At 30.5% G+C, this 23,315-nt stretch overlaps 3 protein-coding genes and 1 pseudogene across 5 annotated transcripts; 2 read left to right on the top strand and 2 right to left on the bottom strand.

The window, feature by feature from the left end:
* Positions 1–321: 321 nt before the first annotated feature.
* On the top strand, positions 322–6,904 carry LOC145097483 (P-loop containing nucleoside triphosphate hydrolases superfamily protein). The gene is made up of 13 exons (XM_079035052.1): positions 322–605; positions 692–856; positions 1,023–1,112; positions 1,216–1,344; positions 1,419–1,519; positions 1,615–1,729; positions 1,862–1,993; positions 2,077–2,142; positions 2,272–2,451; positions 3,474–3,569; positions 3,635–3,775; positions 5,722–6,063; positions 6,701–6,904. The coding sequence occupies exons 1-13, from the start codon at positions 435–437 to the stop codon at positions 6,770–6,772; spliced, it is 1,800 nt and encodes a 599-aa protein (XP_078891178.1). The 5' UTR covers positions 322–434; the 3' UTR covers positions 6,773–6,904.
* Positions 6,905–8,527: 1,623 nt separating this feature from the next.
* Positions 8,528–11,206, bottom strand: LOC145097481 (Tetratricopeptide repeat (TPR)-like superfamily protein). The gene has a single exon (XM_079035048.1). It carries the CDS (start codon positions 10,820–10,822, stop codon positions 8,657–8,659), a length of 2,166 nt encoding a protein of 721 aa, XP_078891174.1. The 5' UTR covers positions 10,823–11,206; the 3' UTR covers positions 8,528–8,656.
* Positions 11,207–11,356: 150 nt separating this feature from the next.
* LOC145097482 (DUF21 domain-containing protein At2g14520-like) lies at positions 11,357–16,596 on the bottom strand. Of its 3 annotated transcripts, none has more exons than XM_079035050.1 (11): positions 16,200–16,596; positions 16,024–16,100; positions 15,850–15,933; positions 15,498–15,611; positions 15,325–15,411; positions 14,788–14,927; positions 14,282–14,369; positions 13,798–13,871; positions 13,595–13,722; positions 11,549–11,802; positions 11,357–11,461 (listed from the first exon to the last, which is right to left on the bottom strand). In XM_079035050.1, the coding sequence occupies exons 1-11, from the start codon at positions 16,372–16,374 to the stop codon at positions 11,423–11,425; spliced, it is 1,260 nt and encodes a 419-aa protein (XP_078891176.1). In that variant the 5' UTR covers positions 16,375–16,596; the 3' UTR covers positions 11,357–11,422. The 3 variants fall into 3 exon arrangements, with proteins under 3 accessions (XP_078891176.1, XP_078891175.1, XP_078891177.1); XM_079035049.1 differs by having other exon boundaries at positions 11,549–11,826; positions 13,601–13,722; XM_079035051.1 differs by having other exon boundaries at positions 13,601–13,722.
* Positions 16,597–20,953: 4,357 nt separating this feature from the next.
* Positions 20,954–22,266, top strand: LOC145100722 (14-3-3 protein 8-like; annotated as a pseudogene).
* Positions 22,267–23,315: the final 1,049 nt, after the last annotated feature.

Genomic DNA, 23,315 nt, shown 5'->3' with positions numbered 1-23,315 from the left:
TTACAATAGTTTAAAAGATATAAACCATTAACTTAAGTGACTCCTGCTTTCTAAGAAACTTACTTCACCAAACATGTAAATCTACTTTGATGGTCGTATTGATATAAGCCCCAATCATAATTACCACAAAAAAAGTTTATGTTAAAATCATTGGATAACCATAACAACCAACTTCTTTCTACAAGACTACAACTAACAAAAAAATGCCACATTATTTTCAACTTTCAAAGGACTGAAATGAAATAAAATACTAACATAGGGACTCAAGTGCAAATAAATCAAAAGGAAAACTCAATTCCTGTTATAGGGCGAAGAGACTGCAAATAAAATTTACCTCCGCCTCCTCGCATCGCATGTTCAGTTGAAACTAAAACCACCGATACCCTCTCCTGCCGCCGTCTTCTTCTTCCAAAAGCTTCACTCTGCATACAAAAATGTCGAATGTCGAAGAAAATGATCTCCATGAAGAAAATCAAGAAGGAGAAGAAGTGCAAGAACTTAGCTTTGAAGAGCTAGGATTAGACCCTCGTCTAATTCGTGCCCTCACGAAGAAAAACATCGAAAAACCCACTCCAATCCAGCAAACTGGAATCCCATTAATCCTCGTAAGTTCGTTTTCTGAAATTATTCCCCCCTAAACAAACACAGTTTCTTTCAATCGAGTAATTAATATCTCTGTGTAAAACATCAGGAGGGGAAGGATGTCGTCGCTCGAGCGAAGACTGGTTCCGGAAAAACATTCGCTTACTTGCTTCCATTGCTTCAGAAGCTCTTATCCGATAACAATACTTCACCCTCAAAAGCCCTAGCTCCCACAGCTATGATTCTTGTTCCCTCACGAGAACTCTGCCAACAAGTATAAACCCTTATCCCAAAAATCTGTAAAATTTTACTTTAAATTCCAAATGGGTTAAACTTTTCAATCAATTATAAACATCGCCAACAAGAACCCTAAAATTTTGCAACAATGCGTTTCATAGGCTGTAATTTTGACGTTTTTAATCTTTATTGGGTATTAACAGGTTTATTCAGAGGTGTTATCGCTAATTGAGTTATGCAGAGTGCAGCTGAAAGTAGTTCAGTTGACGGGTGAACCAAGTTTCTCTGAAATGGTTCGTTTTTGTAAATCCTTTATACAAAATCCAATTCCGTTCTTCAATTTCATAAAATTCAATGGTAAATCGGTAATTTTTGCTTCTGTTTTCCAATTTATAGGCGACAGCATTGTCAGGGCCTCCTCATATCTTTGTTTCTACTCCAGCTTGTGTCCAAAGATGTCTTTCATCAGGTGTTCTTCAAGCAAAATCCGTTCATGATTCTCTTTCAGTTCTTATTCTTGATGAGGTATATGAACTCTTTTCTTTCTGTAAAATTTATAATACTTTTTATAAAAGTACTTATTCATTTTAGTAAATCAGGCAGATCTTCTTTTTACATATGGATATGAAAAGAATCTCAAAGATCTCAAAACTCACATTCCTAAAAAATGTCAATGCCTTCTCATGTCTGCTACCTCAAGGTTTGTTTGTGTCATCATCACTTCTTATAAGATGGTATTTCCAATTCTACCCCTGCAATTTGTTCATTCAATTAATTCTGATGAAATTTTTGCAGTGATGATGTTGAAAGCTTGAAGAAGCTTTATCTACACAATCCCTATATTCTTACTTTACCAGAAGTTGGTGATGGAAAGGACGAAATTGTCCCCAAAAATGTTCAGCAATTTTGGGTAAGAGCTTAAGAGCTAAAATCTTGTATACTTTATTAACAAAGTTCTTTTAGGGTATTTCTTTCATACATTTTATAGTTTCTTGAATCTTTATTTATTATTGTTATTATTTTTTTTTATTTGTATATTTAGATACAATGCAGCTATAGAGATAAGCTTCTTTACATTCTTGCAATTTTGAAGTTGGATCTTGTTCAAAAGAAAGTCTTGATATTTACAAATACAATTGACACAAGTTTTAGATTAAAACTTTATCTTGAACAGGTATTATTTTTCCCATTAAATTAATCTCTTTTTTTTGTACCTATTATAGATTTTAATACAACTTTTTTTATATTTTTTGACAGTTTGGTATAAAATCTGCTGTGTTAAATGCTGAATTGCCTGTGAATTCACGTCTACATATTCTTGAGGTATTATTATTCCCTTTGACTTTTGTTTAAGTTTTTATAATTTCTATATAATGTTTTTTTTATAGGGTTTTGGTTCTTAAATGAATAAAGAAAACAAGCTTCATGGGATTTTTATGTTTTTTTTTTCAGGGATTTAACGCGGGACTTTTTGATTATTTGATTGCAACTGATGATAGTGATTCAAAAGAGAAGGATCAAACTGATGAAAATAAGCAAATTGAGAAGAAAAAATTCAAGAAAAATAAGAAAAGAAAGGTGGATTTGGAGTTTGGTGTTGTTAGAGGCATAGACTTCAAAAATGTTCACACGGTAAAAAAAAATTCTTAAAGTTTTTTATTTTTTTGTTTTTTTTATTTTTTGTTTGATCATCTTATAAGTTATAGAGTATATATTCAACTTAAAACCATGGTGGAAGTTATTGGTAAAATTGGTGATATTTAACACCAAAAAGGGTATTCTAGGTATATTCCTTTTTTTTTGTTCTATCTTTTATAGATTTAAAAAAACCCAACTCTTGTATTTATTAGTTTTTTTACAAATTTGAGCCACATCTTTTTATTAAAAGAACTTCATAAGTTATATTTTCAGACAATTATGAATGAAAGAAATAATTCGTATATATATAAATTATGGTAGTTTTAAAACAACCATTTAAATAAGTTTGAAAGATAAAACGTTAAAAAATATGACATATTTTTTATATAATTTTGAATCATAGTATTTGAATGTATTCTACATAATAAATTAATATGAATGTAATATATAATTTAACATCATGAATAACCATATTACGTATAAAAGTGTTAATCTCATAAAAGACCTTATTATATTTTGTGTTTTTCTTGGATTTAACCTCAACTTTATTATTTTTTTTTTCCGAAAAAAGATCTTGTATTTTTCATTTTCCAAAAAAACCCTCACATTCACAAGTTTTTTTTCGAAAAAAATAACTAAGACCAGATTGAAAAAAATGAAAAATGCAAGATTTTTTTCAGAAAAATAAATAAATTTGAGGCTTAATCTGGAAACAAAACACAAAATATAAAGTCTTTTATGAGATTAACCTTATAGAATGTTATTATACAAATAATAAAACTAAAAATGCATAAACTTTTGGTAAATATTAATTACTAAAACAATTATTTAACCAAGTTCGAAACACAAAAAGTTGAAAAATCACATACTTTTATATAAAATTTGAAGCATAATATTTGAATTTAATCTACATAATATCAATTTAACATATAATATAACATCATGAGTAACAAATATAGAATATTATAACACAAATAATAAAACTAAAGTTTTATAATTTATTTTTTTTGTAACAGGTTATAAATTTTGATATGCCTACAACTGCTGCTGGATATGTACATCGAATTGGGCGTACTGGAAGAGCGTATAATACGGGTCAATCTGTCTCAATTGTAAGTAATTTTTTTTATTTTTTATCTTGATTATTTTTTAATTGAAATTTGTGATTTTTGAATAGGTTTCCCCTGAAGAAATGGAGATATTTGAAGAAATTAAATTGTTTTTGGGAGGAGAAAATGAAGATAAAGACTTGACATATATTGCTCCTTTTCCACTTCTTGAAAAGAATGCTGTGGAGTTTTTAAGATATAGGGCTGAGGTAATTCACCTAAATCTATTTTTTCTTTATTATTATTATTTAATATTTATATTTTATAACATGACTAAATGCAAAGGAAAAGCAAAACAATTTGATCTATTTGTTTATTATTATAGCATTATGCTTCCATTTCTTTTATATTACAATATTGTACTATGAATATTTTTTTTGTACTTTTAAAACTGTATTTTATAGCATTGTAATTTTAAAAATCCATCCGCTGTACTTTTTTTTTGTTTAAACAAAAAATTCCAAATCTAAAAGCTACTCATTGATGTAGCTTTTTTGTTTAAACAAAAAATTCCAAATCTAAAAGCTACTCATTGATGTAGCGTTTAAGAAAAAGGTATTGAGCTTTTTTAATCAATTTCCAGAATTGTCTTTAAAAATATATTTATATATTTATCTTTTTTTTAAACAGTTGTACTTTTATGTAATTTTACATATTTCAAAAGCTTCCAACTACCTTTTGCCAAACACTAGTATCACAAATAAAAGCGACCTTTTGCCAAACCTCAAATTTATTTTTTGTTTGAAAAAAACCTTGTACTTTTTTCGTTTTTTTTCGATCTGGGCCTTTTAGTCATTTTTTCAAAAAATTGTAAAATGTGGGTTTTTTTTTTGAGAAAAACTAAAAAAGTTGAGGGTTTATTTGGAAGCATTTAGAAGGTTAAGGGTTCTTTTTTTTTCGTAAAAAAACTACAAAGTTGAGGGTTTGTTTCGAAAAAAATAAATTTGAGGTTTAATCCAGAAACAACACAAAATATAAGGTTTTTTGAGATTAACCCCTAAAAAAATTGTACAATGTGAGCATTTTCTCAAGAAAAACTAAAAAAGTTGAGGGTTTATTTGGACTCATTTACAAAGTTGAAGGTTTTTTTTTGGGAAAATTACATAGCCAAGGTTTTTTTTAACAAAAAATGAAAAAGTTACATGGTCTTTTTCATACAAAAAATAAATCAAGGTTTAATCCGAAAAAAAACACAAAACATAAGGTCTTTTATATATATATATATATATATATATATATATATATATATATATATATATATATATTTTAAACACTTGTACTTTCATGTAATTTTACACATTTCAAAAGCTTTCAACTACCTTTGCCAAACACTCATATAATAAATGAAAGCTACAACTTCCAGCTACCAAAGCTACTAGTTATTTTAATCAATTTCTAGAATTGCCCTTAAAAATATATTTATATATTTATCTTTTGGTTAATCTCATAAACAACTTTATATTTAATGTTTTTTCTAGATTAAACCTCATCTTTATTTTTTTCATGAAAAAACCCTCAACTTTGTCTTTTTTCTTTTTCCGAGAAAACCCTTAACCTTCCAAAATTTGCAAATAAATCCTCAACTTTTTTAGTTTTTCCTGGAAAAAACGCACGTTTTACAATTTTTTTTAGAAAAAAAATGACTAAAATTGCCAGATAAGAAAAAAATAGAAAAATACAAGGTCTTTTTCAGACAAAAAATAAATTTGAAATTTATTCCGAAAAAAAACACAAAATATAGGGTTATCTATAGAAAAGTCCCAAACTTTTTTCAAAAGTTTCAATAAAGTCCTAAAAGTTTTTTTTTTGAACAGAAAAGTCTCAATATTTTGAAAAAATCATATAATCTATCATTTGCCGTTCAAATATAAAGAAAGGACTTTTTCGTTAATTTAGGCAAAACATCAAAATATTGAGACTTTTCTGTTCAAAAAAAAAACTCTTAGGACTTTATTGAAACTTTTGAAAAAAGTTTGGGACTTTTCTGTAGATAACCCCAAAATATAAGGTCTTTTTTCAATAATCATACTTTCATGTAATTTTACTCATTTCAAAAGCTTCCAGCTACCTTTGCCAAACACTCATATAACAAATACCAGCTTCCAGTTCCCAGCTACCGGTTACCAGCTAATTATTTACACATCTAAAAAAACAGGATGTTGCAAGGAGTGTGACAAAAATTGCAGTAAAAGAAGCAAGAGCACAAGATCTACGCAATGAAATCCTAAATTCAGAAAAATTAAAAGCTCATTTTCAAGAAAATCCAAGGGATTTAGATCTTTTGAAACATGATAAACTTCTAAGCAAAAAACCACCTGCTCCTCACCTACGCGATGTCCCTGAATACCTAGTGGACCCCACAACCCAACAAGCTTCCAAATTTGTTAAACTCACAAGAGCTGCTTTCGGAAGAAATAACAACAATGGAAATAATAGGGGGTTTAAGGGGAGAGTTAATAAAAAAGCTGGAGATCCTCTCAAGACTTTTTCTTCACAAGTATGTAAATTTTTATTTTATCTTTTTATTTTGGGAAATCTCTGATAAAGTTCTAATGTTTTGGGTCAGTTTACGGTTTAATCCCAATATTTGCTTTTTTGAACAGAAAAGTCCTGATTATCTAATTTTATACGATAATCTGTTGAAAAAAATAAAGGTTGTTTTGTTAATTTGGGCAAAATATAAAATAATTGGGACTTTATCCGAGATTTCTTTTTTTATTTTTTTGGGTTAATGTCATAAATGGTTTTTTTTTTTTTTTTGGGTTATTGTTAGAAAAGTCTTGTTATTTTGTCATAGTTTATGGAAAAGTCTCAACTTTTTAATTTTTGAACAGAAAAGTCTTGATTATCTAATATTTTTCTCAACTTAACGGGAAAATCATTTTTTTAAGAGAGAATGATAGATTATCGTGTAAAATTAGGTAATTGAGATTTTTCTTTTCAAAAAATAAAAGTTGAGACTTTTTCACAAGATTGGACAAAATAATGAGACTTTTCTGATAATAGTATTTTTTTCATTTGTGAAAAAGGAAATGGTTGGTTATCATTTATGATGTTAACCTATTTTTTGGGGGATTGTTATTTCATTATTTGTTGGTTTATGTGTTTGTTATTTTTTTTTTATGTGATTTTAGGGTAAAGGGATGAAGAGGAAAGGGATTGGGAAGGAGTTTGGGCCAAAGCAGAAAAAGAAGCAAGATGTGTAATGGGAATTGTAAAGATTGGGGTTGAATATTCCACCACAGTTTTGTAGCATTATTAAATCATGATCTTTTTGTTTTGAGGGATAATTTGTTTATTACAAGATATGAGATTTTAAACCATGGTTTTGTTGTACATTTTGTTTTGCTTATTTGATTGTGTTGAATGAATTGAAAGTGAATCAAACTAAAAATACAAAATTACATGCACATAAGTCCACTCGGAGTGGCATTCTCGGCAAACAATGGCTCAGCTCGTCGAGTTCAGCTCTCGGTGATATTTCACAGATGAGAGAAGATTTTTTTTTTTAATCTTTTTTTACTAATTAACTCACATTGCTTTTTTTTAAAAATAACTTCTTTTCAAAAATATAATTGTTTTTTTTTTCTTCAAAGTTCCAATTTTAAACCCTCTTCATCTATAAATACCATTTTCCTTATTTATTCTTCACCCAATTCAAATATTCTTAATTTAATTCTTTTAACTTTTTTATTTTTCATATTCTTCTAAACATAATTATTAAAAATGGTTCATGTTTAGTCTCTTAAAGAAGGGATGTTACTCGTTTGTTCATGGATTGATGTAATAGAAGATCCAATCCACATTAACGACAATCCACATAGTTTTTGGGGGAGAGTTGCCGAAACATACAACAATCAAGCCCATGTTCCTCGAAGTAAGATCAACTCTTCTCCAAATGAAGACATGCAAATGTACATGCAACTCATTTTAACAATGTGTTTCGCAGGATGATGCATGAAGCCGAAAATGAAAATATTTTGCTAGCAAATGATATTCAGGCTTACCATGTTGAAGCTGACAAACATTTTCGGCTTGTTGAGTTTTGGCAAAATTGTGATGCAATCCCCAAAATTTGTTCAAATTTAAACTCGTCTTTTTTTTTTCCTAGTGTGTTATGTTTTTTAAGTTTAAGTCTGTATTAGTTTAATTTTAAGTGTGTTATGTTTTTTAAGTTTAAGTGTGTATTATTTTAATTTTAAATGCGTTTTGTTTTTTAAGTGTATGTGCTTTTTTTTTTTTTTTTTTTGAAGTTGATGAAATTTTAGTTTTAAAAAATATAGTATGTTTGAAATGTTTAGTTTTTTAAATTAATTAATTAAAAAAAATACCATGACAAGTGTGGCAATCCATGTCATGAAAATGACAAAAATTGTAAAGAGTGACAAAGATGACGTGACGCCTACGTGGACCATAACAAATGTGACACCACTCCCACCAGCTTACGGAGTTGTTTATGTTTTCCCCATAAAGTTTTGTGTTAGTAAAAGGGCTGAAATAGGCTATGCAAATTAGCTTAAAAGTTATCTGAAAAGCCGATAAAAATGATATTCTATAAAACCAATTGATAAGTTAGTTAAGATAATATAAACCGATAGAAAATAGCATATGGACATGTAGAAAATTGAGTTTTTTTTAACTATTAGTAAATGGTATATATATATATATATATATATATATATATATATATATATATATATATATATATATATATATATATATATGAGAGAGAGAGAGAGAGAATTAAAAAAAAAAACTAAATAAGCTCATTGAAATATTAGTTTGAGTAGGTTTTAAAAAGTATATAAGCTACTTTTTGATTACAACATAAGAAATTTCAAAAAAATAAGACTATAACTTGCCAAAGATAGCCTTCATATAATTGTACGGATAAAGTGTTTTATACACGACATTTGTTTCTTTTTCATCAATTTTAACAATATTTATTAATTTTAATACGAGTTTGGAGTAAACAAAAAGAAGACAGTAAATGCTTGATGTCGTAATCCATTAAGCCATGCTTTTAGCTGAACACATTAAGTCATTCTATCATTAAGTCAAAAAGAATTAACACCTAAGTTTCTATGGTTCTATGATCTAATCCAACTATACCCCGGTTGCTTCACAACCCCATGACCCCTCATCATCTTCCTCACACCCTCCGCCTCTTCCCAAAATCCACCATCCGCAAGCATATTCGCCAAAACCACATAAACACTCGACTTATCTTCTTCCATTTCCAAAAGAATCCCACCAACAATCCTCCCAAGTCTCAAATCCCCATGAGCAGCACATGAGCTAAACAAACTCCACCACACACTACAATCCACATTACACCAATCACTCTTCACCATCTTCTCCACCTCATCAAGATATCCCGCACGTCCCAAAAGGTCAACCACACAAGAAAAATGGTCAACTCCCGGCTCTAAACCATACTCGTTGACCATTGACTTGAAAATCTTGACCCCATCTTCAACAAGTCCCGCATGGCTACATGCCGTGAGAACCACAATGAAAGTCGTATGGTCTGGTTTGACTTTGACTTTGATTTTGACCGAATCTGAATCTTGCATTGATTCAAAACATGAAATTGCCTTCTCCCCTTTCCCGTGTTGACCGTATGCGGAAATCATTGAATTCCAAGAGATTACATCTTTGTGGATTATCAAATCGAAAACCCTAGAAGACCAATTTAAATCCCCACATTTTGAATATAAAGCGATTAGGGAATTCCCTAATGATGTGTCGTGGAAATAATGAGATTTGATTATGTATCCATGGATTTCTTTTCCATATGTTAAGGATGAAATGGTGGCACATATGTTTAAAACCATGGTCAACGTGTAGACATCGGGAGTCAAACGTGATACGATAATGTTGGAGAATAGATTTAATGCGTGAAAGGAATACCCGTTTGAATGAAACCCGGAAATCATTGAATTCCATGATATCAAATTCTTGGAATTCGTTTCGTTAAAGATAATGTAAGCCTCTTTGATTCCATTCCGTTTGGAAAGATTTGAAATCAATGCGTTTGATACTTCGGTTTTTGAAATAAGATTGTTTTTAATCACAATCGCGAGAATTGTCATAATGCTTTGTATGGATTCCATAGTTGAAAGCAAGCTTCCGATCGTGAATTCATCTGGTTTGATTCCGTGGTGTTGCATTTGTAAGTAGGTCGGAATCGCGTCTCCGGAATTGGAATTGGATTGAGCATGGATTGTTATCATGGTGTTCCATGAGACACGATCTTTTTGTTCCAATTCCATGAACACCAATTCTGCGGAATGAAAGTCGGAGTTATTGGAATACATGGTGATTGCCGCGTTACTTACGGAATTGGAATCGTGGAATCCGGTCTTGATGGAATGGGCGTGTAGTTGTGTACATGAGTTTTTACAAGGACTTGAGCTCATAAGACTCACGTAAGTTCGTTCAGTTGGGTTGAGACCGATTTCTTGCATGTTTTTGAACATTACGAGGGCATTTTCGTCTTTTCCCATGCTCACCAGACCGGAAATCATTGCATTATAAGTGATATGATCATGTTCTGTTTCATCAAACACTTGGTGTGCGTCATTAGCGTTTCCGAAGTTGAAATACATTGTGATAAGAGCATTTGTAACTGAAGGTTTGACTAAAAAACCAGTCTTGATTACCAGTGAGTGAACTTGTACACCATAGTCGATTAATTCTGAAGAACACATGCTCAAAACGCTAGCGTAACTGTAGTTATCATGTCTAATTCCCAACAAGTGCATTCGATTGAACATATCCAATGCGATGGATGGATACCCATTATCTGCGCAACCTGTGATTACGGCGTTCCAGACAGCTTCGTCTCTGTGGGGTATTTGATCGAGCAGGTGGCATGCATAATCAACTTCCCCGAGGTTTGTGCACGCAGACAATAGTGTTGTCCATGAATACACATCCGGGATTTTTATCTCTGCGAAAACCCGTTTTACTGAAGCCAAGTCTTCTGATTTGGAGTAGAGGAAGAGCAGAGTGTTGGCTACGTGTGAGTAGATTTTATAGCCGGTTTTGATAACTTGCGCGTGGACCTGGTTTCCGGCGGTGTCATCACGGAGATTGGCGCAAGCTGTGAGGGTTGTAGAGAGGGTATATTGATCTGGTTTTAGATAGTGGGAAGACTGAATTTTGTGGAACAATTGAAGGGTTTTTGTGTATTGTTGTGATTTGGTGAGCTTAGCAAGCAAGCAGTTCACCTTGATGAGTTCACTGTTCATTTACGTTCTTATGTCAAAGATCCGATTTTCAGAAGAAACACCCACTAGAATTTCACTTTTGTAGAATCATTTACATCAAACCCATGTTTCTTGATGTCGCCGACGCTCCAATCATCCACCCTACAATGAACTTCCTTGTGATGATGTAAAAACTTACAGGAGTTTAAGGAAATTACATTCAGAGGTGTTAAAATTGAAACTTGTTTCGCAAGAATCCGTTGTAATTGAAACATCCGCAGTAATGAGGTGTACAAAATCCACGATTAGAAAATCTTGGGAAAACGAGACAATGAACGCTTATCGAGTGAATGAGGAGAGAAAACAACGTAGTTTACATGTTCGATGAAATGCCTAAATGAGCATTTTGTTTGGGTTTTCAAATACATTGCAGCTCCTTCACTATTCGAGATCAAAATACAATGTACTCGTCTAATAAAGGCTTCTGATTTACTGTTGTGTAACTAATGTAAAGAAGGCAATCATTTTATTAATATAAATTAAACGAATTTAATACTATTTTCATCAAAGATTCATTTGCAACTACAATTATACAGTTGCAAGATCACCAAGTGTCCTCTATATGGTCTTGTCTCCATCTTATTACTCCTTATGATGATCTGTTTCATCGAATATCTCATCCTACACAATAAATCAAAACCCAAAATTAATAAAAAAAATCAATATTCAAAGTGGTTAGAATCTTTGAAAAGATTAAAGTGATCATACATTTAGAAGCTCCTCCATAACATCTTCCATTGTAATGATGCCTACGACTTCCCCTTCTTGTCTAAAAGAAGAAAATGGTTTTTCCATTATATTAAGTACTTCAGGAAGGAACTTATCCGACCACCTTCTGCTCTTTGACGATTCTGCCCTTGACACATTACCACTACCAGAAATCGTCTTAAATTTGTTAAATGCTCTCCTGCTTCTTGAACCTCCATAGCTTTGACACCTTTCGTTCAAAATATCTACTCTCACTGCAAATAGATTCCTTTTCAATACTTGGCTATATGAAGGAAAGAAGATTGTATCTTAATGGAGTTAATGGGGACATGTTCTAGAAAGAAAATGATTTCCTTGGGTTATTGATGTTTTGGTCTTTTTGATCGGTTAAAGATATTCCAAGAGGTAAAATGGTCATTTATGTTCCTTAATACGGTTTACTCGTCCACTAAAGATACAATCTTTGTTCTACTTAATGGATTTAATGAGGATATGTTCAAGAAAAAAGTGAATTTTACTAGGTTATCGATATTTGATCTTTTTGATCTGTTGAGAATGTTCCAAGGGGTAAAATGGTCATTTACATTCGTTCATATGGTTTATTCGGTCCAATAGAGAGACAATTTCTGTTCAACTTAATGGGTTTAATGAGGACATGTTCAAGAAAAAAGTGAATTTTACTAGGTTATCGATGTCTGATCTTTTTGAACGGTTAAGAATGTTTCAAAGGGTAAAATGGTCATTTACGTCCGTTCATATGGTTTATTCGGTCCAATAAAGAGACAATTTTTGTTCAACTTAATGGATTTAGTGAGTACACGTTCAAGAAAAAAATGAATTTTACTAGGTTATTGATATTTGATCTTTTTGATCTGTTGAGAATGTTCCAAGGGGTAAAATGGTCATTTACATTCGTTCATATGGTTTATTCGGTCCAATAGAGAGACAATTTCTGTTCAACTTAATGGGTTTAATGAGGACATGTTCAAGAAAAAAGTGAATTTTACTAGGTTATCGATGTCTGATCTTTTTGAACGGTTAAGAATGTTTCAAAGGGTAAAATGGTCATTTACGTCCGTTCATATGGTTTATTCGGTCCAATAAAGAGACAATTTTTGTTCAACTTAATGGATTTAGTGAGTACACGTTCAAGAAAAAAGTGAATTTTACTGGGTTATTGATGTTTGGTCTTTTTGATTGGTTAAGAACGTTCCAAGGGGTAAAATGGTCATTAACGTTCGTTCATATGGTTTACTCAGCCCAATAAAGAGACAATCTTTGTTCAACTTAATAGATTTAGTGAGTACATGTTCAAGAAAAAAAGTGAATTTTACTGGGTTATTGATGTTTGGTCTTTTTGATCGGTTAAGAATGTTCCAAGGGGTAAAATGGTCATTAACGTTCGTTCATATGGTTTATTCGGCCCAATAAAGAGACAATCTTTGTTCAACTTAATAGATTTAGTGAGTACATGTTCAAGAAAAAAAGTGAATTTTACTGGGTTATTGATGTTTGGTCTTTTTGATCGGTTAAGAATGTTCCAAGGGGTAAAATGGTCATTAACGTTCGTTCATATGGTTTATTCGGTTCAATAAAGAGACAATCTTTATTCAACTTAATGGATTTAGTGAGTACATGTTCAAGAAAAAATGAATTTTTTTGGGTTAGGGTTATCGATGTTTGATCTTTTTGATCAGTTAAGAATGTTTGATCTTTTTGATTAGTTAAGAATCTTCTAAGTGTAAAATGGTCATTTACGGTTGTTCATACGGTTTATTTGGTTCAATAAAGAAACAATTTATTCTACATAATGGATTTAAGGAGGACATGTTCAAGAAAAAAAAGTGATTTTCTTGGTTATTGATGTTTGATGTTTTTAATTGATTAAATATGTTTCAAAGGTAAAATTACCATTTACGTTAGTTCATACGAAACAAAAAACGTCTGTCTATTTTAATAGAAAAATTCAGGGCAAAAATTATTTTATTTTAAATATTTTTTAAACAATGTAGACAATACTAGAGAAATATTGCATCATATACTCACCTTCACTCGGGCCCTTGTTGGTTGGTTGCTCGATTCTTCCACTTGGCAGTTTTATGACTACAGCTATATGACTAAGCCCCTTTTGGAACTCATTTAAAATGTCATATAATGGCATTGTGTCTGAAACTCTATAAAATACCAAAAAAATATATATAATATTTTGTTACATTGCATAAGCTATTAAACTCAATATTGAAATATACCTTGGAATCAGGCGAAGAGTGATATTTTTTATTGGTACACAATCTGCTGGATTTATAGTCATTAGATTCTTCACCTACAAGTTAGTTCATGATGAATAAATTTATTCATAGATAACCTCAAGAAAATAATTCGAGTAATTACCCGAAGATAATAATCATAAACTATTAACCATCTTTTTAACCAATAACACAAAAGGACTACCAATTTGCAGTTTATTGGTTGTGAAATTATTCTATTAGAAAAATATATTCATATTTTGCAATAAAGTTACAATATTGTTAGCAAAATCTTTTTTTTTTGTCAGCAAAATACGATTTCGCAAATCTTTTTTAGAGTTTCGTGACCCAAAATCTATAAAATTGGTGGTAATTTGAAGTATTTGTAAAAAAAGTGGTTAATTTATTACATCTCATATCATATGTTATATCATATGTCGATCTTTTATGCGATTATCCCCAATATTTACGTTAACCCACTAATTACCAAAAGGGCTCCGATTATGTTTCCCGGTTGATCATAATATACTGGCACTCTGCTATACCCCTTCTCGATTATCATATTCATCAAATTCCTGAGACACAACAACTTATTATTTAATATAATTGAAAATGAAACTAAATCTTGTTACATTATTGATACTTAATAACTCGGTCCCACATGGACAAAAAGTGATAATTATGTTGTGGGTCCAATAACTTCTACCAAAGTTTAGGGGCTGTTTCGTAGAATTTGAATCAATATATGAATTAGACAGAAACTTCGAGAAATTTGCTTCTGACTAAAAACATGTTGCTTGTTTAGACAGCTGAATGATTGTACTGAACGATAACATGACTACTTTACCATTCTGTTTAAATTTAATAGTTTTTTTGAGAAATTCATATTTACATGCAAATATGACCTTAATATGATTAGAGGTTATTGGACTAGTTGTAACTTTGTAACTATGTAGCTTTGGGCTTGAGGTGTTAATGATTAATGTGTGGTACCTATCAAGTTTGGCATTGATATCAACTGAAAAAATTTGAGACAAAGGAGTCATTGCATCACGTGCTGTTTTTGCGGTAAGTTCAAGTGCTCCTCCAATGATTGTTGTCTCATGAAGTGACAAACTTCCACCTTTCCCCGCCTTCATAAAGTACACCATGAATTTTCATCACATATATTAATCTTCAAAGAAATAGCAATGTGCTTTTGGTGATTTGTTAATTATAAGATTCTCCTTTCGTTTTGAATTACAACATTGTATTATGAAAAATCTATGCAGTTATGTAAATGTCATCCAAGTACATTACAATTTCCACTACTATAATTGGGTAAAGTTTTTTCAAAGAATAACGTTATAATAATAAAAGTTAAAAAAATTAAAACTACAACGTTGTGATCGAGTAGATTTCTTAAAATAGAACACGTTAATAAGAAAATATTGGAATTATATTGTTGTAATAGAAAGAAATACAAAAAATAAATGAAGGTACATTACCGTTTCTTGTATTTAACTACTAAAAAAAGTAAAAATATTTTACCTTATTACCATGAAAATCAACTAATGTCTTTAACTCAGCTCGACGAAAAAGACTCACGTGTCCCTTCCCCAATATGCAATCTAGCACCTAATTCAATAGTAAAAATGATCAATCGGGGCTAAACTGTAAATTATTCAAAGTATAATAGCTTAATAAGAAAAAAAAAAACTCACCTTGCTTATCGGATATGCAACAGGAAACCATATCCAAACTAGAACACGAACTATTGGAGTCACGGCTGCACCGATTGCTAGGCCATAACGCGTGCAAATAGACTGTGGTATTATCTGCTCAAACGTAGAAACCAACACTTCAATTGACCATTTCTTTTTTACATTTTGACTTTGTTAAAATACAATATGTATTCTTTTAACAACTCTGAGCTGACCCACACTGTCATACTAAATAGCTGACATAAAAGCCCAATGTCCAAAAGAAGCCCAAATCCACTTTGGAACTGAAACTTTCACACTGCAACTTTCGATAATTGAGCCCTTGACTATTACTAACAAATAAAATGCTAACCTCACCAAATAGAAGAATCAGTGTCACGGAAATAATAATAGCAACCGATTCAGGGACCAAATTGTTCAAGAATATAGGAAGTGCCTGAAATAATTAATACCACATTTTAACTAGGTTTAAAAAGTTATAAAAATTATGATTTTTTTTTTGGTTCATGAATAATTAATTATATACCTCCATGGCCGTGGCATTGCTGATTAAGAGTGTGCAAAGAACTAAATGATGCCTTTTCACAACCGATAAAATCTTTGCTGCAGTGAGACAAGATTTATGCTAAATTTCAAGAAGTTTTATAAAACTTAGATTAATTTGGGAAAACAAAAATAAAAAAATAAAGATTAAATGGCTACATGCACGAAGACGATCCATGGGTTTTCCTGATTTTGCAAGAACTTCAAGGTCAACGAGGCTCATTGACATGAGTCCAAGTGTGAGTCCAGACATCATGCCTGCAAACAAGACGATCATGGAGATGACTGCTACATGAAAGAAGAAGTCTGGGCTGCAACATGATAAGTACTTCATTCCTGTTTTGAAATCGATAACCCTTTTTTTGATCTTTCATCGTATGTTTTTATATAGATTTGGGGTTGTAAGGAAGGCTACTAGAAGATTGTTAACAAAGTAATTGGATTTTGAGCATATTCCAAAGGGAATTACACTCTTTTTCATCAAAGGTTTTGTCATTTGTGTTTTGATTTGTTTTTTTTCGAAGTGCAAAACTTTGGAAGGAATTGTGATGATAAACTTATGCCGGCTGATCACTTGGATGTTTTAATATTCCAAATGAGTTAAGTTTGGATGTTTTGTTATGGAAGTCAATGAAAAACAAAAATTTGATCCCATAAAATTTAGGGTTAATGTTATAATAGGGCAACAACTATATAAAGTGTTTTATAGATACCTTTAAACTAGAAAAAAAATATTTGTTTTTCAAATAACATTGTGAACTAGAATAATCTTTTCTAACCGTCATAATAATATTTTAAAAAGAAAAGTTATATATTATTATATTTTTATATCTTTTTAGTTTGATTGTATTTTTAAAACACTATAAGTTAGATACCTTTTTTCATAGCTTTTTCATTTGATAATCATTTTTTTAAAATTTTTTTAGCACTTGTCTATTATGTAAAAATACATAAAATTTATAAAATTTGTAATCTTAATCGTTTCACATTAACATCAATCTATTTTTTCGGACAAAATATTATATTACAGTAACTATTTAATAAAAATATGATGATTAAACTATGAATACTGTAATATATATATATATATATATATATATATATATATATATATATATATATATATATATATATATATATTTTGATATTAATCTCTAATTATCTTTATCTTTACTATTATATAAAACATATTTGATGTTTCTTGAAAATTAAGATGTACAATTTTTATAACACCATGTGCAATCTTATTAAGCTTGTAATGCAAATTTATACATGTGAATCTTATTTGTAACTTACGGTAAACCCTAAAATCCTCCATACATCTTCGTCTGCCGTTTCTCCCAAATGTCTTCCATCTCCCTCCTTATTCTCTTCAATCTTCGGCACCGTAACCATGAGTTTCCTTACTCTCTTATATTTTTTTATTTAATTTTGAATCGCTGATTTTCTTCTTCTTTTGATTGTTCCTGTGTTTGTTGCATGATCAAGAATATGGCTATTCTTCTATATAATAAGCTATTAAAGTTTTTCGATTTAAATTGATTTACAACAGGCATCATAGAAATTCACCACCGATGTTTGTTTTCTTTATTCTCTCTACTCTCTCTTTCTTTCTTCATCCAGAAACCCTAATCATTTTGGTAGATTTTGTGAAACCCACCATTGTCGTTGCTGCTATATCTACACACACACACACACACTAAATCACCATCGTGGGCAATATTATCTACAAAAAACAATAATGCTGATGCGATTAACGATAACATGATCGATCGATTTCACGAAGAAGAGAGAATTTAATATAGTGTCGATGAATCCATAGATGATAAAAATGGCTTCTATCCGTTGAAATTCTTGAACTCGATCAGTGTTAGTGGTTTACCTCTGCATTACCTTCGATTAAAAGTTGGATGCGCGATAATACTGTTACGAAATATTGTCCCAACAAATGGATCGTGTAATGGCATCCGATTGATATGCAAAAGCTTTTAGCAAAATGTCATTGATACAGAAATAGATGTTGGTCAACATGCTGTAAAAATGATATTTTTGCCTAAGATTCTTTTATGTCCATATGATGATTACATGTTCTCATTCAAGCTAAAAAGAAAACAATTCCTATTCGATTGTTCTTTGCAATGACAATCAATAAAGCTCGGGGACAAACAATTCCAAATATAGGTACCCATCTTTCAAACCCAATATTCTCACATGGAAAACTTTATGTTGCATTACCAGAGGGGTTTCACGTTGCAATACAAAAGTATTAGTGAAGCCTAACGAAAATTTAAAAGGTGATGAAGTTTATGATGGGTTTTGGTCATAAGACATCCTATGTGCTCATACAAACCCTAATGCTTGGATCTAGGTTTCTCTATTGTACATGCTTTGAATCCAAGACTATAAACCCTAATTCTAGCATATGGAAATCGATATTAACATATAATTAGGTTTAAGATATTACCTTGATTGTTATGTAGCAATAACAATCCCAATTCCTCCTTGAATTGACTTTGGAAGGCTTAGAGTCACAAGTGTCACTCCTCTAATGACTTACAAACACCAAGAGCAAATGGAGAAGGTATAAGGAGAGAGGGGAGGTATTGAATTCGTTCCTAAGAAGCCTTAGGGAAGGTCTGGCCGAATTCATGAGTCAAGGGGTGTTTATATAGGTGTAGAGATAGGGTTTCAGTCCTTATCCTTATCTAGTTGCTTGCTTACCAAACAACCCATAAGATAAGCCTTGAATCCTTATCATAGTCGAATTCTAAGGTCCTTATCACCTCAAATTCGTCCAACCTATCCTTAAAATAATCCTTACCTTATTTTGTAACTATCACATAATTACAATTCATCCCCTCTAGTTTAATTAATTACATTTGACCACAAAGTTAATTCTTAATTAATTATTGACTAATATTAATTAAACAAATATGATTTCTCCTTTAATATATTATTCTTATAACATATTAATAAAGCATAATAACCTCTCTCTATTTATTTCTCCAATCAAGTTGCTTTGGTGAAGGCAACCCAAAAGGACCATGCACCATCGGGTCAAGTACATACCAAAATAGTTATGGACTTAGACACTAATCTAACAGTTTATACACCAAATCAACTATAATAAATGAAGATTCATTTTGCAATGTGTCAATCTCTCATTAGTTTTGACACTTGTCATTTTATTATATTTTTGAATCAACTATAATAAATGAAGATTCATTTTGTCATGTGTAAATCTCTTATGAGTTTTGACACTTGTCATTTTATTATATTTTTGAAATTTTGTAATCCTCCTTAATAAATGAATGTTTTTTTGCCATATGTTAATCTCTCATTAATTTTGACACTTGTCATTTTATGGTATTTTTGAAATAAATATTATCCACTTGTCAATTTTTGATTTGTTTCAATTTTTAAAATTAAAGTCATATATACTTATATATGTAAAGTATTAAATATCATATATATGATATTAAATTGTAATAAATACGTTTATTCCTTTCTTATTTTAAAGTTGTACCTTAAAAAATATTTTCTGTTTACACTTTAATTTAATGTTTAATCTTTTTTAAAATTAAACCGTGTAATATACGGGTCTCACACCTAGAGTGGTGTATAAAGAAGTATTGCACGATTAATAATGTATAATCAGTCATGTGTTATTACACATTTTCATATTTGTGTATTCTTATATAATTCTATTATTTTTGTTTGACAACTTAAACATTTCATATTTTGTGTCGTCTTGATCGGTTTCTTTTTATCGGTTATTTTAATGTATCATGTAACAAATAACACCATAGTTTTGATTATATTCTCTTCGTCATGTACTTTCTTTTGGAACATAACATTTTTGTAAATGAAACATATATCTGAAAGAACTTACACACCCCGCCGTTTTGCGTGGGTACACTGCTAGTTAAGTATAAAGATTATTAATTTTCATATGTTTGACTATTTCTAAAAAATAAAAAATGTGCAAAACTAAAAATATTAATTAGTCCTCTTCGTTTGATCTATACGCACCTCATATTTATTTATGTATATTCTTTTGATCATAACAACTTAATATACAAATGGATTCTCATGATATTTCCATGAAAATAAATGTCACTTGACTATTGAATCCAACATAAAGATGGAGCTAAGTGAAGCGATACTAAAGCCAACTTAGTTGTTTGAATTTTTGTTTAGTGTACTGTACTTAGGGGAATATTATCAACACAATATTTTTAATCATGATATATATATATATATATATATATATATATATATATATATATATATATATATATATATATATATATATATATATATATATATATATATATATACAGAGAGAGAGAGAGAGAAAAGAGAAAGAGTTAGGTTTTTATATAACCTATAAATATTGTATGAATGTATGACACGTTCTCAACCAATCAATTGAAAAATGGTACTATGGTAATTTAGCATATAAATCATTTAATTAATTTTAAATGATAATCTTATAATTATGGTAGTTGAGATTAACAAGGAATTTGATTTCTAAAGCACCAACTATATATCGACCTAATTTTGGGAATTTTTTTGGGATAAAATAGGATTCACACATAAGAAGTAAATGATGAAGAATGCTATCTCCTGTCATCGACTTGCCGTCTCCACATACGTACAAAGCCATCGTTGGACCACCACTGGTATCCTATTTCACTATCATTTATGTTTCCTCTTCATCGTACCCTTTCTTCTCCAACGGAGGATTTATCACAGACAGGGCCATCATGATGTCTCTTTCCTACTCTTTGATAAATTGTTGTCTCGTTTAAAAAAAGCGATATGATCTTTCCTCTCTATCTCTCTGTCAAACAACAAAGTAAACCTTGAATCCTTATATCATATTCATCTAATCTCATTGATCGATCTCCATGGCTACTTTAGAACCTTAGATCTCTGTCTACAATGCTAAGCTAATTGAGCAAGGCGAATGATATGATGGCCAGTCAAAATTCTTTTTCTTTGATCTTCCTATTTTATTTATACTTCACTACTCATCATAATTGGAGCAAGGATTATCCGATTTATGTTTACATTCATGTGATTTTTTTTGGTTTTATAATTGTTTCATATCACACTTGTTGCTAAAATGGAATTTACTAAGAGAAAGAGATACAAATGACTCAAAATTGATCTTATTCTCTCTATTGCTAGTCCTTTGTATAGTTTAGTTGATTAGTACATACAAATTGCAACATGTAATTATAGTTGCAAACTGGATACTTACTTTGGGATCTAAATTGATAAATCCAAATTTATGATTCGGGTTTTTATAACTTGATTATCCATTGCACATATCAACTTCTACGTGTTAGCGTACACTGTTTTTTAAAAATTCCAAGGAGCTAGAAATGCTGGACCATTTTTGTGGCGTTAGTTTGATTTTGAACTTGATATCTTCATAGTAAGGTCCTAATCTAACTAGTTATGCTTCATTTTATGTAGATAGTCATTTGTTTGACAAATTTGTTCAATTGCTAGCTTTTAATATGAATATTTTTTTTGATATTCTTTAGATTCACTTAATATTCTTTTTTCTATTTTAGTGTTGTTGTTGATTCTAATTATCCCTCTTACAATTTAATGTTGATAGAGATGGTAGAATAAATGATAAAAGTTTCAAAGTTAGGTGTGGAAACTGATTATGGAATAAAGGAATCTGCTCAGTTAGGTACAAAAATGTAATTCATGCTAGCTGAGATTCATGGAGGATTTTGTCATCAATAGAGTAGAAAGAGGGATCAAGAGGTAATGGTCAAAATGCAAAAGGTATCAGGAGTGGAGTATCGACAGAAGTGGAATCATAACTCAATATCATTTGTAACGATATCAAGAAGGTCATGATGATCATCTCATTTATTCATATGGTGGTTCTGGTGATCAGATGTATTTTATTACAAGATGTAAGTTCAAAACATACATAATTTACTATTTTGTGCAACCCATTTCAAAACTTTGCATCATTATACTGGGACTCTATTCTTTTTATAGGAAAAGGGATTATTATGGATATTTAGTAGAATTCTAGTCTGGAAATGACAAGAAAGATGTTGATATTTCAATGAAATCATATGAGGTAGCCACCACTACAACAAAAGCTGAATTGCCACCTACATTTCCTATTCGATTGGGACATACTTTAAATTTCTCAGTCTTTTATTATAAAGTTATGAATTCAGCTTAAAGTTATGGTTCAACTGTTTGAACCATAGTTGGGTTTTGACCAAACAAGTAATAAATAGTTTTTCCATCATCTGTACGCCTAATATCGACTAAAATACATTTTTTCTATATAACATCAATGCATATTTACTTATTTCTCTTTTTACAATATTAAAAAATAAGCATGATTTTTTTTACCGCGAATTAACTTTGATTATTAAAGAATGAATTCTTATTATTAAAGAATGAATTCTGATTCTTAAAGAATTACAGAGAGGCTGGAGGTGGTGGTTTGTGATGTTGAAGTTTGAATGGTAACTCGCCATATAACAGTATCTACACATATAATATGTAATAGTAACTCGCCATATAACATCTACGTAAAAGTATTCATGTAAAAGTATTCATGTAAACGTACTCATGTAAGCGTATCTATGTAAACGTACTCATGTAAGCGTATCTATGTAAACGTACTCATGTATCATGTAATGTACTAGTATAGACTCATGAATGAACTGACTCTTGTGTGATACCCTGTACTTGGAATAGTAAGTGGTATCTCCTAACTATACCTATAATAGTTACTAACCATATACGTGTATAACCTGAAGTATGCCTTTGCTACCCAAAGGTACTGAACTGACCGAGGAAAACTTTTATGTCTCTATATGTATACATGATATATAACTGATAGTTAAACAACCTTCAGACGGATACCCGATACCCTACCAGACCACATCCCAACGGGGAAAAGGAAATAAAGCGGGTTAGCCTTCCTAAGTCTTTTAAACATTATTTATATAACTATACATATATAGGCATGCAATTGACAATATAAAAGCATATAAGGAGTTTTATAAAACCTTTGAAAAAAATTAATACCTAAGAAAAGATCGACTTGATGTCAGTTTGTAAAACGGTTTGGAAGTATTTGTTTGACAAAAACGGTTTAAGTATAAAGGAACCTTTGTTTGAAACACAATGTAACAGGGTTTGAAATGAACATACAATGTTTAATAAACAGCTTAATAAAGTGTTTTAAACACCTAAAAACGTTTAAGATAAACATTT

Source organism: Lactuca serriola, chromosome 4, assembly GCF_051521515.1.
Source record: "Lactuca serriola cultivar US96UC23 chromosome 4, Lser_US96UC23_V15, whole genome shotgun sequence".
NCBI lineage: Eukaryota > Viridiplantae > Streptophyta > Magnoliopsida > Asterales > Asteraceae > Lactuca > Lactuca serriola.
Note: the sequence above shows the minus strand (reverse complement) of the source record. Positions and strands in the feature narration are given on the sequence as shown.